The sequence below is a fragment of the Lepidochelys olivacea genome, assembly GCF_965140295.1.
Source record: "Lepidochelys olivacea isolate rLepOli2 genome assembly, chromosome: 1".
Lineage (NCBI taxonomy): Eukaryota > Metazoa > Chordata > Testudines > Cheloniidae > Lepidochelys > Lepidochelys olivacea.
Genome location: NC_140411.1, coordinates 332,771,783 through 332,790,178, shown reverse-complemented (window position 1 = coordinate 332,790,178; position 18,396 = coordinate 332,771,783). Strand labels below are relative to the sequence as shown.

At 40.3% G+C, this 18,396-nt stretch overlaps 1 protein-coding gene across 2 annotated transcripts in view; it reads left to right on the top strand.

Annotated features, from left to right (window-relative positions):
* SEMA3C (semaphorin 3C) overlaps positions 1 to 17,088 on the top strand; it is a 162,592-nt gene extending 145,504 nt beyond the window's left edge. For both annotated transcript variants that reach the window (XM_084629060.1, XM_084629059.1), the window contains 5 exons: positions 2,195 to 2,236; positions 3,500 to 3,657; positions 6,992 to 7,059; positions 10,878 to 11,008; positions 12,769 to 17,088. In XM_084629060.1, coding sequence (XP_084485186.1) covers positions 2,195 to 2,236; positions 3,500 to 3,657; positions 6,992 to 7,059; positions 10,878 to 11,008; positions 12,769 to 13,182 — 813 coding nt within the window. In that variant the 3' untranslated portion in view covers positions 13,183 to 17,088. The remainder of the gene's footprint in view (positions 1 to 2,194; positions 2,237 to 3,499; positions 3,658 to 6,991; positions 7,060 to 10,877; positions 11,009 to 12,768) is intronic.
* Positions 17,089 to 18,396: the final 1,308 nt, after the last annotated feature.

The following is an 18,396-nucleotide window of genomic DNA, read 5'->3' as shown; positions in this document are numbered from 1 at the left end:
CACATGTGGAAAGGGAAAGGTCATGGCTCCATCTCCTCCCAGCCCTCTTTGGGCACACCAAGGAAGCATACCCTCTTCTCCCTTGTGGACAGAGGCCCTCCCTTGTGCAAGCCATACAAGGGACTGCCATCTCTCCACAACCTCCTCCTCTGCACACCTTCATACACACCTGTCCCAACCCATGTTCCACAGTCCCTTTGTACCCCAGGATGAGTCACCTGTGAACTTAAATGATCCTGTTATGCCTTGTGTGGAAAACTGAGCCTATTTTTTTTCAAAAAGTGCACATGAATCATATTTTATGGGACTTCTTTCACCAGAAATAGTATTCATTCCATTTTGAGCAGTGGAAGCTAGGCAGGGAAAGCAAGGGCTCATGGGAAGTCTGTACCAAAGCCTGGGAGAGAACCCAAGGTCAGGACTCTCAGTCCCCTGCTTGGTCTTCTCATCATTACATTCTGAGCCCTCAAGGTCATTCTAGCATAAGCTCAGGGCTCAAAACATATGTAGTTGTGCTGGGGCTTTACTAATGACTCTCAGAAATAGAGGGGACAAGGGTAGTGTAGGCTTAGTGTTAGTAAAGGCCTAGACTAAGTAAAGCATGTGGTACTGCTGTCAAGTATTTTCTTTTTGAAAAGTAGCTCTGAGAGGGAAAGTGGAATCTGAGGCCCAAGGTGGCATTTGACAGATTGCAGTGAGAAAAATGGCTGGAGCAAAGCTATTTAATCTTGTTTCCATGCAAGACAGAAGAGACAGGGCCACAGAACAGCACTGCAGACACAAATCGGGGACATTTTGATCTACTTCAGTGTTTGTGAAAATGAGACACTGATAGAACCATTCAAAGCAAGGGGGGGAATAGGCACTGTATGCTTCCCACACACTGACCTCTGCAAATTTACTACCCATTAGACATGAACTGGCAGCAACACCTTATTAATCTGGCCATTTACCCCTTACAGCTATGTCAATATGACTCATTGCTCACCTACTAAACTTTTACTGCTCCAGTCCTGAGCCCCAGTGTCTGCCAGTGCACTTTTGTTCACCTCAGGTATTTATGTCCCCCACTACTGTAGCATCTGAGCACCCTATAATCTTTACTGTATCTGTCCTCACAGCATCTCTGTGAGGTAGGGAAGTACTACAATCCCCCATTTTACAGATGGAACTGAGGCCCCGAAAAATCTAAGCAACTTGCCCAAGGTCACACAGAAAGCTTATGGTGGAACATGGAATTGAACTCACATTTCCCAGCTCCCAAGTATTCAGTCCTGAAGTGCTACAACCCCACAGTCCCAATTCTGAGCTCCTTCCAATCTCTGCAAAGCCCTTTGCAATTCCAGCCCTGGGCCTCCTCACAGCTCTTCTGGTGTGCCACACTTTAATCCTGACCTACCACAATGGCATCCGTCTCTTGTGATTACTATAGTAAATCCTTGCTCCCCAAAATAATGATTACCATTACTGTTGCCATCACGGACACCATTAATTTTGATGAGAATAATGGATTGTTTCATTGGTTTAACACAGTGGATGTAATAACTCCAAAGGATGTTCTTTAACATTCCGTTTCACACAGATAATAAGTCACTGAAAACTACATACAGTAGTGTGCAGTGTCCACTGAGTACGCTGAGCAAAAACAAAAATTCAGTAACACTTCACATCATTTGTAATGTTGGCATTTCTTGTTGATTATCTAAAATCATGTGTTAGACAGTAACCAAAGTGCATGCGTTGTAGATACAGTGTGGAAGAAATATTAATTCTCCTTGTCCGGATCATGTGCTAATTACGTACGAGCTGTTACATGATTCCTGCATGCTGTCACCTTCCAAGAACAAAGGCTGTGCCTTCCAAAGAGAGAGTGATGGTTTGCAAACACATACTGCCTATCTGTAGTGGTGAGCCAGCTCTTAAGAGCTGTTCTGCCAGAAGTGTGAGAGAACTTGTTAATGTGTCTTAGTCAAGTCCAGAGGTTCATGCAGCCAGTATATTTACTGACTCAAACTTTGTGTTTATGTCATATTTGTTGAGTTGTGGCAAAAGATGATTAGGTGTGAATGACATCTCCTCAAGAGTCTGGAAAAGAACAGTTTATCTAGAAATGACTGTGGCTTAGAAAACGTTAAAGTTTAATGTCATGACATAATAAATAAAAGAAGGCATATAAATGTGATTTGTCTTTCAGAATAATGCTCCCATAACAACAATGAAGATTTCATCTAAAAAGGTAAAGAAAAGTGGAACACTCATTCAATGGTTATTACTGGAGGACAGAATTAACGTAAGGTCCTAAAAAGGCTAACTAGGATGCACCATACTAAATACAGGCACACAGATCTTCAGTGTAGCACCTTTGACTCCCCGTTTTCTAAGGATCTGTGCCAGCACCATCAGGACAAAATCCACTAGTGCATTGTTCAATATTAGTTATTTTCAATTGATAAAAAGTGTCAACAGTCCAATTAGGGAACAAAAAAAGTCCCATATAACTAATCACATCACAATCCATAGACTGAAGCTATTTGTCTAAATTATTCATTCAGAGCTTGGGGAGTATAGGAATGGTGGTATGGTGCCTGTGATGAGGTTGTATCTGTCAAGCTAATTCATAATGGCTATTTTGACATGAATCATTAATATGGTGATGGTGATCATAATAGTTGTGTGACTGCACAACCAAAATAAAATGTAGCTAAAATTCTGTATTCAAACAATTTAACTTTACTGAATTGTGCCCAAGACTTTTCAGAAGTATTAATTAATTAATTACTATTTCTGAAATTAAACTCAATGAGATCTGCCAGCATAATGAGAGAGAGGGACTCAGGCCACCACAGTTCAGGTATGCTCAGATCCAGGGTTTATTTCCACTTTAAGAAATGCTATTTAACTGACTTTTGGTTAGAACCAGTCAGTTTGCTCCAGATTCTGATGGCTTCACTCACCTTGAAAGATCCTTACTCCATGAGTGGTCTCATTGACTCCAGTGGCCCCATTGGCCTGGAGTAAGGTTCTGTTTAAGGTAAGAGTCTCAGAATCTGGTCCATAGTGACCTCTAAGTTTTGATTTTATGAGAAATCCAACTAGAAGCTTTGCACAATATTTCTTAAGGAGACTGTATGCAGAGAAGTTACTTAGCTCAAAGGCTTGATTCAACAATTCTCACTAAGGACCAAGTCCTCAAATCTGAACTATATTAACTCAGACCTGCTGCAGCAGGACAAAATAATGAGACTCAATGTCCAAAAAACCATTAGCATTCTCCATAGCATTTTAAGAATTTTCTAACAGGAGGTGGTCATGTTATAGGCATATTAACCTGAGTGATTTCTGTTTATTTTGGTTTTGAACCCTTTAGTGGCTCACCTCTCGGTTTTCAGTTAATTCCAAAACGAATTGAAGGCTTTATGCATATGTTAACTAAGCTCCTGAGTGAAGCTGCTCCTCTAGGCTACACATCTGTAATAAACATTTCCATTGCCTTCAACAGCAACAGTTGTATGTGAGCTCGGATGAAGGGATCACGCAGGTATCTTTGCATCGCTGCCGTATCTATGGAACAGCCTGTGCTGACTGCTGCCTAGCCAGAGATCCTTACTGTGCTTGGGATGGCAATTCCTGCTCCAGGTTCTACCCAACAGGGAAGAGGTGAGGAGTCTGATGAGATTTGCAAGAAAAGTACACGTCAGGGGTTTACTTTCATATGTAATCATGGGTCATGTAATGTGATAGCAGAAGGGGGTTGTTGTTGTTGCTGGCTTCTTTAAAAATAATACTGAAATACCTGTTGTATTTGGCATTGCACACTGACCAAAATTATCTGCTAAAGAGGTCACTTTTTATATTATAAGCAATATATTGTGAAAGAAAGATTTCATTCGAATTTTAATGCAACAAGCACCTAATCCTCCTCTGGTGTACAATATGTGCACCAATGTGAATGGAATTACACTGAGGTAATGATGATGTGGGAATAGAATCAGAATCCAGTGATCCCTTTGCCTTTGCTTAAATTGCTGTGGATATAACTATCATGGTAATCCCTTTCATTCAGCATAATATCTGAGAGTTTGTGTGGTGCATTAAATCTTTTTATTCTGTGTTTCTCCTCACTGAAAAGGACTATCTATAGGGAAACAAGTTGGTTGGGAATTTTTCAGTGAGTCACTTTTCATCAAAAAACACTGATTTGTTGACAGAAAACTATTCACAGGGTCTTTTTCGACAAATCCCCTGACTTAAAAAATGTTGGAATGAAAAGTTTGGAATTGTCAAAACATTCCATTTCAATATTTTTGAAACAAACCAAAAACAGAATAATATATTCCGGTTAAAAATGTAGACCAAAAAATATTAAAAGAAAAAGTAGAAATCAAAACAAAACATTTACAAATTATTGAAACAAAAGGTTTTGATTGGTATGAACCAATTTTTAAAAAAAATTCTATTTGCAAACATTTTTGAGATTTTGACTTTTCAACCCCATTCAGGATGGTAAATATTTTCAAACTCTCAAAAATATTCACAGGACAAGAAGACTGTTTCTCACCCTGCTCTGGGAAACAGACCAATACAGGCAAATTTCATTTCATATCATACCCACTAGATTTGGGATTTTCAACATGAGGTTCATTAAAGCGGACATAGAAAGCAATTTTTCTTTAATTTACAACAGAAGGTCTTTCATTCTCACTGAGCTAATGGCACAAACCGTACTTTTTATGCAAAATAGCAACCTTGCTCCACTTCTCCGGGGAAATATTTAATAGCAGAAGGCTGTAGTGAAGTTTCATAATAAATCACTGCTTCTACAAATGACTACAGAATATCTAATAAACATTGTGTGAAATATTATCAAACTAAACTTTTCATTACAAGTGGGGTCTTAGCCTGGCCTGTGCAGGAGCAAAAGGGGAATGAGACCCACATTCTTCTGTGTAACCTCCCTGCATCACAGTTGTAGATGCAAGGAAGTGCCTGTGGACAGTGTGCATGGTACTTCTCCCTTTGCAGATATCTGGGGAGCTGACAGAAAGGGATGGAAAATGGGTGGAGCCTTGGTTCCATCCCCCAGAGGACCAGCCAGTTGATCAGGTGCCAGCAGCCAATGGCTAACACTTGGGAGCAAAAAAGGGAACAGAGACCATTCCTTTGCTGGACTTCTCCTGGGTTAGGGCCACCCCTTGCATGAGATTAACTCATAAAGCACAAGTTAGTCCTGAATGAACAAAGTATATTCTATGGCGCAGGTACCTTGCTTTTTTGTAGCAGCAGTAGTAGTATTTGTTTACAATTTGCAAAGTTCAGCATTTGACCGCTGGTCTTCACGACAGAGTCTCTCGGACACCAACCAAAGCCCAGGGTGGGAGGATGGGGAGTGGTCAGAGTGCTGGCTCCAGCTCTCTGATTCTCAGCCCACCCGAAACCAACACAACTTAAACTGTCGAGAGGTATAACAGAGTGGAAACTCAGGCCCAACATTTATAATTTCCAGTTGACCTCTTGCCATTTCCATCATGTATAGCCATGTTATTTCCATTGGGTTTTATACTGCTGTTTGTAATGTGCTTCTTATTGCAGACCAAAGTAAACACCAAAAACAGTATGGAAAACAATCTGTTTTTCATATGTTAAGGAAATGAGTTGTTTCTTTATCTAAAGAAACAGCTTGTGCTGGAAAAAACATCAGTAAATCGAGCCAAATCCCCAAGTCTAGACAGTAGTATCTTTCTACAGACAATCTTTCTCTTGCCTCCTCTCTGCCCTGTGTATTACTGCTGTGTGTCATCCCACACCACATAACCTCAAAACACCTGACTTTTTCCTTATGTCCTGAAAACACCCACAAACACATCCTCCCCAAACAAACATTTCCACTTCTTATTTCTGGATAAATAGTAAACTGTCAGGATAAGGTCTCTTGATTAGGTTAGTGGGATGTAGGAACAGCTTCTGAAAGACCGCAGCAAATTATGGTTTACCTAGATATTTTCCTACTCTGATGTTCACTGTTTTCTCTCTCATCTGCAGATCTTTAGGCCATGTGACAGTGCTGCAGCATTTTGAATATTGAGTATTAAATGTAAAGGAAATCCTAAGCCACATAACACTGGCCTGGTTTCAGGTTGTGTTGCAAATTCTAAAGTCAGGCAGAGAGATATCCACCAAATTTTGTGTTGGGCTTAGAGGCATGAATTCATGTGGAGAAAAATAGTTATAATAGGATAAAGCATGACCACCTGATGATCCCAAATCACTTCACAAACATTAATGACTTAAAATTCACAATATCCCCTTGAGGCAGAGCACTATTACTCATCCTATAAGACAGAGAGATTCTGGCACACATTTCCATACCAATTGCCTAGAGTAGGACAGGTAAATCCATAGTTAGGCACCAAAATAAGTAGTGTGATTTTCTGAGATGCAGAGCAACCTCAACTCAGCCAATGAGAACTAATGACAGGCGTGGGTGTTCAGTACCTCTGGTAATCAGACTACTTAGGCCAGTGTTCCCACTGGCCTAAGTAACCTATCTAAAGTCAAATAGTGAGTAATTGATGCGGAGCAGTCATTGAGCCTACAAGATTATGTTGCTCCACTGTACAATAGAGACTGTTGGAAGGACATACTGCTTGATAGTGAAGAATGGATGAACCAGTTTGGATACAATGCAAACCAGTTGAAACCTTTCTCAGAAACCTAAATGCAACTCATCTTCTTTGAGTTAGACTCAGAAGAGTCTGCCATTTTCATGAATAGGGTCAATCTTAGCACCCAGCTCTGATCCCATTGATTTCAGTGGGAAAACTTCCATTGGTTTAAATAGGACCAAGATCTGAACCTTATATGCATGCCAGTCGCAAAACATGGAATTGTTTACAGTAAGTCATGACCACTGATACTAATATATAATTTGGTGAATAGTCTGTTTTACAGTGTGGCTATTTTAGTCATAGTTTGTACTTCCCAAATATTACAGGCGGAGTCGTAGACAAGATGTGAGACATGGAAATCCTATGACTCAGTGCCGAGGATTTAACCTGAAAGGTACTGTAACGGAAAGATGATCATACTGTTAACGAGCACTTGAACTTTCCTTCATGTGACTCATCCTTCACGTCAGCCATGTGGTTTACTGGTAAAGCAGCAAAAAAGCACAGTCATTTTCCAAACCTGAGATAGGTTTTTTTTCCTTAACATCCTTTCCTTGCATTTTACATGAAATGTTGCCTTTGTATGATAAAACAGCATGAGATATTATAAAGTGAGAGTCCCGTAGCGCTGACTTGAGTCAGCTATAGGGAAATGACGGTCTATTCTATTCCCCACACACTACTGCCCATGTCCTTTAAACCCATCTGTTCCAATCTTGCACCTGATAATTATACTGAACTGTAAAGTTGTTGGGAGCTAGATTATGCTTTTGGGCATAGCCCTGAGCAAGGGGTGGTGTGTAAACTGCACCCCCCACACGTACCCCAGAATAGCCCCAGGGCGCACTGTGACTTGGACACCACTCTGAGTCATAAGTCTTCCTCTTTCCCCCTTTGCACTGAGGGATGAGTAAATTATTCCATTCCTTTTCATGAAGCATTTTACACCCTGATGTGCACCGGATCATCTACACTGCCCAATGAGTTGTGGCAGTGGAACTAAGGCGCCTTCCACTCCCAATTCCAAGCAAGGCCAAACAGGGTGATACCTGTAATTTAGGCCCAGGTCATCAAAAGATCATAGAATATCAGAGTTGGAAGTGACCTCAGGAGATCATCTAGTCCTACCCCCTACTCAAAGCAGGACCAATCCCCATTTTTTTTGCCCCAGACCCCTAAATGGCCCACTCAAGCATTAAACTCACAACCCTGGGTTTAGCAGGCTAATGCTCAAACCACTGAGCTATTCCTCCCCTCCCCCAAGATGACTAACTCTCATTGGTTTCAAAGGGAGTTAGGTGCCTAAATACCTTTGAGGACCTGTGCCTTACTCCATCTTCCTCTCCTGCATGGCTGAGTAAGGGCTGTGACAGTCTTGTGCTTTGTAATCCACACAAATTGAGATTAGGGGATCAAGATCATTTTCACCTGTAATTTTAATCCTGTTTTGAACTCTCATCCATTTCACACTGTGCCATCAGTAGTAGAGTTGATGTCTTTTGATGGGATATGTCAATTTGTCAAAAACAAAACTTTTCATAGAAACATATCCAGTTCCAATGCAACTTCATCAGGAAGGTTTCTCAGGTCCAGGATGCAAATTCTAGGAAAAGAGAGTGAGATATCCCAAAATAGCCAATTAACCTGGTAGTAAAGATAACCAGGGTGAAGTCCTTACTCTGAATTAGATAGAGCAGAGGCTTAAACATGGGTCTCCTACAACTTGAATGAGTGCTCTAACCACTGAACTATTGACTAATCTTAATTAATTAGGGTGTTTCACTCTCTTTTCAAGGAAGTTTTGGTGAGAGTGGGGAAAAGAAGAGCTAGGGTATAGGTAGGTGGCCCTTCTCCCACTTTTTCCAGTGTAATAAAAGGTAATAAAGAAACCGTAATTTAGACTCTTTCAACATATAATTTATATTTTAAGCCATTTTATAGCAAACTAATACACTGAGAAGAAAAAACATCGGACAATCACCAAAAAGACAAAAGAACTGATGTGAGCAAAATGTATTAGCAAATTCATAAGACAATTTTGAAACTAAGGCATAAAGCATGCCATGTTTTATGCCTCAACATTCTTTAACATGGGAGGCGTTAACATTTTTCAACACAGTGCTACATTTAAATATAGCGTTGAGCACCAATAGGTTTGTATGACCACTCTACATATATTCTGTAAAGGCTTTTAACCCAAATTATTGTTAACTCTTAGGGCTGTTCTCTCTCTCTCTCTGTCTGTCTTTCAGAGCACAGATAACAAATAAAAATAATGTGCAATAGATAAAAGTTTAGTGAAAGGATGGAAGCATTTAGACACTACAATGCTATAGAAAACTGTAAAAACTGTAGAAAACGTAGACAGATAGACTCTCATATTCCTATATAACTCAGTCCTAAGGTACATCTATAAAACTCACTTTGGCCCCAGTCCTGCAGTAAGCTCCATGCATGCACAAAGGCCTACTAATTGCCAAATTAGGACCTTTGAATGCCAAGTACTTCAGGATTGCTTCCATAACATTTACAATATTATTACTGTTGTTATTACAGAATCCAAAGTGTGCTAGGCAATTTACAGAAAGAATAGAAAGCTAAGGTTCCTTGCCCAACTAGCTTAGAATCCAATTTTAGACGTGACTGTATGACTGAGGGTCAGAAATAGGAGATGGGGGATAGAATGAGGAAAGAGAGTGACAGCCGTATGATGATGCTATTATTTGATTTAGGCATCTATGTCTAGGTGGTTCAATTTACAGTATTTATTTTTAACCATTACTGTTTACTCAGAAATAGAACTTACATTTCATGTAATGTTAGAAAAAGTAAGCCTTGGCCAATATTATTATTTGAGCAAACTAATAAAAAACTAAACACTTGTTGTTGGTAACAGACATTCACTCATCCATAAAGAGTGTGAAGTAGCACAATAAGTCTAGGTGATGATATAAACTCAACATATGCCCAAGTATTGCTAGAGTGTTATAAATCAATTGAAAGCCTGTCCAAGGAGAAGACTGGCATCATCTCCTTCTGTCTCCGGGTCTCAGTCTCTGTCTGATCTATGCTTTTCATTGGACTTTAGGTTTAGAGCTAAGTCCTGGCCTACCTATAGACGTAGCTGCACCAAGTGGGTGGGGGTGGAGTGACACTACATGATGTCTAAAGGTGACTGAAGAGCATCTTAATGCTGTTTTGAAAAAGAAGCTGTATTTGGCCCTTTTTAGCCCCCACCTCACCTCAAAATGCACATTCAGGGAACAGCTACAGGCCTAACTACATCCCTGGGGTAGCGGGCTGTATTTTTTTGATGCTGGGGCATTGACAGGCATGTTAAATAGCTCACCCTCCTTTAGACTCATAGACTTAAGGTCAGAAGGGACCATCATGATCATCTAGTCTGACCTCCTGCACATTACAGGCCGCAGAACCTTACCCACTCCTGAAATAGACCCCTAACCTCTGGCTGAGTTACTGAAGTCCTCCAATCATGGTTTAAAGACTTTAAGTTACAGAGAATCCACCATTTACACAAGTTTAAACCTGTAAGTGACCATGCCCCATGCTGCAGAGGAGGGCAAAAAACCCCAGAGTCTCAGCCAATCTGACCTGGGAGGAAATTCCTTCCTGACTCCAAATATGGTGATCAATTACACCCTGAGCATGTGGGCAAGACCTGCCAGGCAGATACCTGGGAAAGAATTCTCTGTAGTAACTCAGAGCCCTCCCCATCTAGTGTCCCATCTCCAGACGTTGGGGATTTTTGCTACTAACAGTCACTAATGGACAACAGAGAGCACTAGGATGATGCTCTGGCCTACTGCTACCTGGGAGCACTGGGTAGAAGAAGTTCCCTGTGCCCTTTTATTATTCCTAGGCTGCACAAGGCAGGATTTGACCCAGGATTTTCTAAGTGACCCACAAACAGGTGCCCAAATTTCTCAGAACAATCTGTGCCCAGAGCTGACATATTTGCAGTTTGATTTGGCCTGAAGTTTCTCCAAACTTCATTCCTTTTCTTTTATAGATTTCCCCTCCAAATTTCAGATTCCTGGACGTCTTCAGTCTACCGAGTCTGAGACGGGGTGTGACTCAGCTAGGTTAAGGAGCCTTGGTTGCCAGTTTTGCTGACATGTAAATGTTTGCTTTCCAAGTCAGAATCAGGCATCTGTAGTACAATAGTCTTATCTGCCCCCTTTTGCTTTCTAGCATACAGAAATGCAGCAGAAGTAATTCAGTATGGAGTGAAAAACAACACCACCTTTCTTGAGTGCACCCCTAAATCTCCCCAGGCGTCCATTAAATGGCTCTTTCAGAAAGACAATGACCGAAGGAAAGAGGTGAGTAATGCAGCTCAGCAGAACGGATCAATCGAAGGGGGAAGGGGGCAAGTGCATTCAGTCAGGGGGCTCAGACAGTCTAGTTATGATGAAGCAGGTTAGGAAAGTTGCATGAACATATTTTAGTGTTTTAGCTTGAGGAGGGCCAGTTCTCATTATACATTATAGCTGAGATTTTCAAACGAGCTTAAGAGAATTAGGCACTTCACTCCAGCTGACTTTTAATGGAAGTTGGGCACCTAATTCCCTTAGAAAATTCTAGCCTACACCTATATTCAAAACATTAAGCAGAAACTCTTTCCTCTACAACAAGGTGATTGTAATGGGACTATTTGCTCAGTCAGAACATGCTGTTGATCTGAGGAAGCAGGAATAAAAGAAACAAGATGTGTAAAATCAAGGAATTAGGTCTGGTCACAGCAGCACCTTTGTGCAATAGAGAAGATAAAAGGGAGAGCGAGGGTGGAATGGGGCAGGTTTCCTTAGCAAGAAATTAGCTTGAGCTAAAACCACTTAAGGCTACAAGCATTTTCCCCACTGTGGTGTAATCACATTTTCCATTACTGCACGCTCCAAGGCTCTCAGGTTTCAGCACTCGAACGTACAGTATAGTGCTTTCCTTGAGTGATACAAAAAGGAAACATCATTTCCATTTCAAATCTGAAGCAGATATTCTTTGGAATAAAAAAGGAACTTCTGTTGTAAGAGGAAGACGGTAACATGGTGCAGGTGACAGAACATAAATAAAGGAAAGTGTTAAACTCATGTCAGGCCACCCTGTGAAATGAGAGAGAGGACTAATAAGGCATTTATTGAGTAAAACATGCTGTTTCTGAGGTATACTCGGAGAAGGCTCAAACCTTGTGCTAGCAACATAGAATCAATTCTTTCTTCCTTACTCAAGAAAAACATACACCATAGCTGAGTCCCCTTTTGTGTTTCTCTTTTGTAATTGTGTTGGAATAACACATGCTGGAATTAGTAACGGATGAACCATGAAAAGATCAAAGTGTTGTTTCTTTTCAACTAAACTGAATCTTTCTGAATTCTAAAATCTCTTTGCTTGAGGAACTGGGCTGGAAATTTCATGAGAATAGACTTACTCAAAATAGATTTCTGCAAAGCGTCATGCCATGTAAGTTGCCGCAACATCAAAATATTTAATAAAACACCATCGTCGACTGTCATAGGCATGAAACTAAAATTAAATAGTGTGCTGTGGAAATTTCTCCCAAACTCTGCAACACTGAAAACAGAATGACATCCTTCCTACAGCCACTTTTACACCATTGTATAGAATCTTCACCAGATATATAATTCTTTATAGAATTGCCCTCTGGTGCCAATACCCAATTAAAGCATTTACCCAACAGCCACCCAGTGTCCAGTAAGACATCAACCACCAGTCTTACGGGCTCCATCTTCCTTTCAGCAGATTTAGCAGAACACTCTGATGTTAGTGGGCAGGCTCCCCAGGTCTGTAATGCCGGCAGAGAAAAGTCTCTCTACCCCCAGGGATCTACTCTCTTTGAGGTGGTTGAAAATCCTGCCTTGTGTGGCTCCTCCCAAGGACCTTGTCTGGCTTGATCTTCTCAAATGTTAATAGTAACTGTTGAAACTCATAATAAAGATAAAATTCAGATAAACTCTCCACAGAACAAGCTCCTCGTATGTGAAAAGAGAGTCACTAAAAGATATTACATGTGTCTTGAATAATTAATTGGCCCATAAGAAGTTTATTTTGCCTTTCGTCCTTGTAGGTCAAACTTAATGAAAGGATCATATCGACTGAGCAAGGACTCTTGATTCGCTCTGTCCAGGATACTGACAGAGGACTCTACCATTGCATTGCAACAGAGAACAGCTTCAAGCAAACAATAGCAAAGATCAACTTCAAAGTGTTAGATTCAGATATGGTGGCCTTCATGACTGACAAGTGGTCCCCCTGGACCTGGGCCAGCTCTGTACGAGCACTGCAGTTCCATCCAAAGGACTTCATGGGAGCTTTCAGCCATTCAGAAATGCAGATGATTAACCAATACTGCAAAGACAGTAGACAGCAAGGACAGCGCAGAGAAGAATCTCAGAAGATGAGAGGGGACTATGGCAAGTTAAAGGCCCTGATTAACAGCAGGAAAAGTAGGAACAGAAGGAATCAATTACCAGGATCTTAATTTTTTTCATTTGGAGCCTCAGATGTGTTTGTTCTCCCTGCAGGGGGCTCTTGTTTGTCTGTTGAGAGCATATTAAATTAAAACTAGTAAAGCAAGCCTGAGAAACTATCCTTCTCCCAGTAAAATGCAGTGTAACTTAATTAAAGAAAATATAAAACCAGCATTTTCTTTGTGAGATGCTCACTGGCACTGCATAGGTCCCTATCGCAGCAGCAAAACTAAATATTTACCTTAACCCATTTGATATCCTGATATTTACTTACAGTTGAAGAGAAAGAAAGAAAATAAGTACATTAATTTGCAGTTTTGGAACTGAGCAGAACAGAAGGAGAGAGAGATAATTTGGGTTAAGATGGCTGTTCAAATGAGGGTGATGCCCAGGGGTTTCTTGCACTGCATTTAAGTCTATGAGTTTCTAATTGTTTACGGTTCAATGTTGGGTTTACAGTTTTAATTCACTGTACAAGTCATGTGAATGCATGTAGCTAAGAAGCTGGCAAAGGTAAAGTACAGTAGAAGTGGATAGTACAGAAAAAAACTGAAGGTCAAAGTAAGGTAAAAGTAGAACAAAAGGGGAAAAATTGTTTTATATGTCAGGAAACACTGATTATTGTTCATAATATGAGTTGTAATACATTCTGAGATTTAATTTACCATATCTCTGCTCATATTGACATCAAGTAGCATATTGGTCCTATAACACTGCATAGCTTTGTAAGCAACATGAGGACTCTGATTATAGGTAACATTTTCAAAAGCATCTAAGTGACTTAGATACTTTAGAAAATGTTACCTTCCTGTGAGCAGAATGTGGATGTATAGTACAACATTTCCTCAAATACTAGAGCCACAGATTTCTTTTATGATGTCCCAAATGATAAAGGTTAGAGCTGGTCAAAAGATGTGGAGAAAAAATCATGAACATTTTTGAAAATTTCAAAAGCAGTATCTTTTCAAAGTTTTCCAAGAGAGCTGACTTAAAAAAATGTTCAGAAACCTGCTTTCCAAAAATATTTGATTTAAAAAATTACCAGTTTTGATTTTTCCCCCCTTTCTTTCATCCTTTTCTCCTTTTTTATTAACCCATATGCTATTTGTTTCTGAAAAGGGGGAAACAAGATAATGGTTTAGAAAGGGGCAAAAAAGAAAACTGAAAAAAATATTTTTGTCCAAAGAAAAAAGGAACATTTCAAAACAAGATTTTTGGTGAAATTTTCATTTTCAAAAGCCGTTTTTCAGCAAAAACATTCTTGTTAAAAAAAGATCTCCACCAGCTCTGATGAAAATCATGATTTGTAACATGCCAAATAGAACTGGTTGAAAACTTGGTGAATGTCTTTCTGTCCATCCATCCAGCTTGGTACAAAAATGTCACCATTTTCCAACCATCTGTAATGCAAAATATCAGGGGCAAATCCTGCTAGCCTTACATATGTGAGAAGTTTCCTGGAGTCCACTAAGACTACTCACATAGGACAGTTATTAGCAACAGATAGCCCCACAGAATATCACATGTAATGCAATGACACTTTACGATGGTCTGCAGCAAAATAAGCTAATTAAAGATATATTCAAACAAAATAACATAATTTTATGATGAATTGAGGAAAAATAACTTCTAAACCCAGAGGTGGTTTTCAAAATAAAATGCCAGCAGTGCTAATAAAATGATGCCTTCAAACAAAGTATCTATATCCAGTGGTTCTCAACCTGTGGGTCAGGACCCCAAAGTGGGTTGCGACCCTGTTTTAAAGGGGTCGCCAGGGCTGGAGTTAGACTTGCTGCAGCCAAAGTCGAAGCCCAAGCCCCACCACCTGGGGCCGAAGCCTGAAGCTTCAGCCCTGGTGGCAGGGCTCAGGTTACAGGCCCCCTGCCTGGGACTGAAGCCTAGGGCTTCAGCTTTGCCCACCCCCTCTACACACACACACACACCCAACCTGGGGCGGTGGGGTTCAGGCTTTGGCTTTGGCCCCTCCTCTCGGGGCAGTGGGGCTCAGGCAGGCTCAGGCTTCAGTCTCTCCTCCTGGGATCATGTAGTAATTTTTGTTGTCAGAAGGAGGTCATGATGCAATGAAGTCTGAGAACCCCTTATTCTAATCATTATTATTTTAACTTTATTTTGAAACAGTTAGTGAAAGCTTTTGGGGCATGATTCTTATCCCACTTCCTTTGGTGTATATCAGGAGTAAGTCTACTGAAGTGAGTAGAATTACTTGAGATTTACACTAGTGTGATGAAGAATCTGTCACAGTTGCATTATTCCGATTTCAGATTGATGCGAATGGTATCAGTCAGGCATGTTACCATTGCCGTTCAGTGACAGAACAGCTGGGAAATATGCCTTGCTTCAGCAGATCACTGAAGCACAGGCTTATGTCCCATTGTCATCAGTGGGACCACTCATAATTAATTGCAAGTTTAGCACATGCTGAAGTGCTTGCTTAAAGGGGGATGGGATGGCTCATGCGCTTAAATCCGAGCCTGTACTGAAGTGCTTTGCTGAATCAAGGCCTAAATGCATATTAGTGAACTATGTACACTGGTGTATAGTGGCCTGAACCAAAGCCCATGGGAACCAATGGGAAGATTCCCATTGATTTAATTGAGCTTTGGATCAGGTCTCAAGAGCTGGCAGGGTAGATTCTACAAAGATTAAATAAAAATGAGTCAATGAAAATCAGTTTTTGCCAAATGTCTTGCAGTGGAGAAAATATCCTTTTGGTAGGATGGGAGACTTTCTGAAGATTCTATACTTAAGTTACAAACCAAAAAATGGTTTTGGGCTCCACAAAACAAAGCTACCTCCTAGACTGACATTAGTTCATATACTCTGTATACTGCACTTGCTCTTCCAATGTTATCCAGGAGATTCACGACACAGTTAGTAAAACATTAATGTCTGTTGTGAGGCTCGTAATTGATTCCAGATGAAATATGGCACTTAATAAGCATTTAAGGATACAATTTATTCTTTGAGTGGTTGACTACAGTGATATCTTAATAGGCCCCCATCAGGCCTCAAAAATGATAGTTACATTGTTTATAACTGAATATTGGCAATATGGGATTCAGTTAAAAACAATCAGCATTGCTCTGAGTTTCATATGATTATAAAATAATATTTTTAAAGCTGCTTCAAATACAATTCTTATGGTATGACTGTTTAAGGGATTACACTTAAACTAACATTTTTCTGCTGCATGAAAACGTAAATGTATATATAACAAACTTCTGTCAATATGTAGCTAGTCCAGCCTCCCATGCTTTAGCAGGTCTCCTCTGTGTATAGTGCAGGTAGGGACCAGATTCTCAGCTGGTGTAAATAGGTGTAACTTCCTTGATGTCCATAGAACTACAGGGATTTATACCTGCTGAGGATCTGGCCCTAAATGTACAGGCTAGACTTACTACAATTTTATTCTTTTTAAAGTAGACACCACCCCCCCATTTGTATGTAACATGGACATTTAAGATTGTAATATTGTTTGTGCTATTTAATAACTTCCTATTTTGAGGATTACTGAATAATGTATATAATTTTATTCTTTTTTTTAAAGAAACATCTTCTAGATATAACTTTGCCAAATGTAAAGATAAGTTCTCTGTCAAGAACTCCATAAGTACTTTTTTTTTTGCTGTTTTTATTTTGTGTAGTTTGTAAAGTTTGCTGAAATCCTGATTTAACAATGTGTTCTTTGAATCCTCAGTACTGTACATAAACGTGTTTCATTCAGAAAACCCTCTTTTTAAAAAGTGTAGGTATGTGTATAGTTCCTAGCATGATGAAACTGTCATTACAGTGAATATTCGTTATATCCTGTGAAAGAAAGAACAAGACGTAGTTTAACACAGTGCTATTTAATTAGAATTATTATTTGCCTAACAAAATAAAGTGTGTTGAAACCACTTCAGAATTTGTTTTGCTTTTCCCTCTGTAGGTATTGCTAACAACCAAAAACTTTCTTACTCATCAGAAGAACAGCTGTCCCATACATCTTTGCAACAAAACCATGCAAAACATGCTGGTTTAAAGATTTGTAATGAGTCTTTTTTTGCCCTCCCTTGCTCACACTTAGTTTAGTATTATTGGTTCCTTAGAAAAGTCTGGAACTTATCTAAGGGCAAGATTGAAGCTCTAGGAATGAGCATCATGAAGGATCTCTGTACCCCATCATGACATGAAGGAAGATCAGGCTGAAATTTTTCATAGACTGTAATTTGGCAGCAAATTGGTTTCTGACAGAAAATATAATTTAGCAGGAAACTTCTGTTTTGAAATTTTCAAAATTTCCAATTTTTTAACTAAAAGGATTTAGAATGGGGGTGAAATTGGGGAGATAGTTTTTCCCCCCTCCATTTTTGTTTCATTGAAAAAAACTGAAAAAATTCAGTGGAAAATTTCAAATGAAACATTCTTGTTTGGAATTTTTGCACCAATGATATAACATTTTTCAAGCAGCTCTAAACGAGGGACACAAGGCCAGAACGACAACTCAGAGTCACAATTCCTTCGTATCTCCTGCCTTGTTGCTGGGTGAAGTAAATTGCCCCTCCCCATACCACACAACTTTCTCCTCCATGGCACCACGTGCTATCTCAGCTGTGATGGCCAGACACCTCTGCCAACCCTTTGCTGCCTTGATGTGGGAGCAGTAGAGGACCTACAGAGCCTACTTTCCCGCTTGGGAGCTGCCAAGGAAGCAAGGGAAGGGGTTTTACTCCACATTACTTGGCTGCAAAGAGCTGGGACACCGTCTAAGAGACTATTTATGTCAGGGAGGTACTACTGAACTTGAGCGACAGTGGCAGAATGAGAGCACAATCACCAACCTATGTTGGTTGAAAGGCACAATAAATGGTGAGTAAACTTCAACCAAGTTTTGAGGGAAGGTGAGTTCAGGTTTGAGGGAATGTGAACCTCGGTGTGATGCTTTCTCAGGGTGCCCAGGACGGTGAGTCTCCTTGCTACCCCCTTGCCTCCAACTAGAAGGAGCACGGCTGGTGCTTACCTGGGTGTCAGCTCCCCGATACCACAGTCTGTCAGCCACCCAGTCTCCTCAGGGCAATGCCAGCTCTCACTATGCTCTGCAGGTTAACAGTAGGTGCCCCCCAGACTCTGAGCCTCTGTCACTGGCTACTCACAGAAACACCAGGTTTGCTGTCCCCAAGAGGACAGTGTACACACCACACTGAGGATCAGCTCCTATACGTATC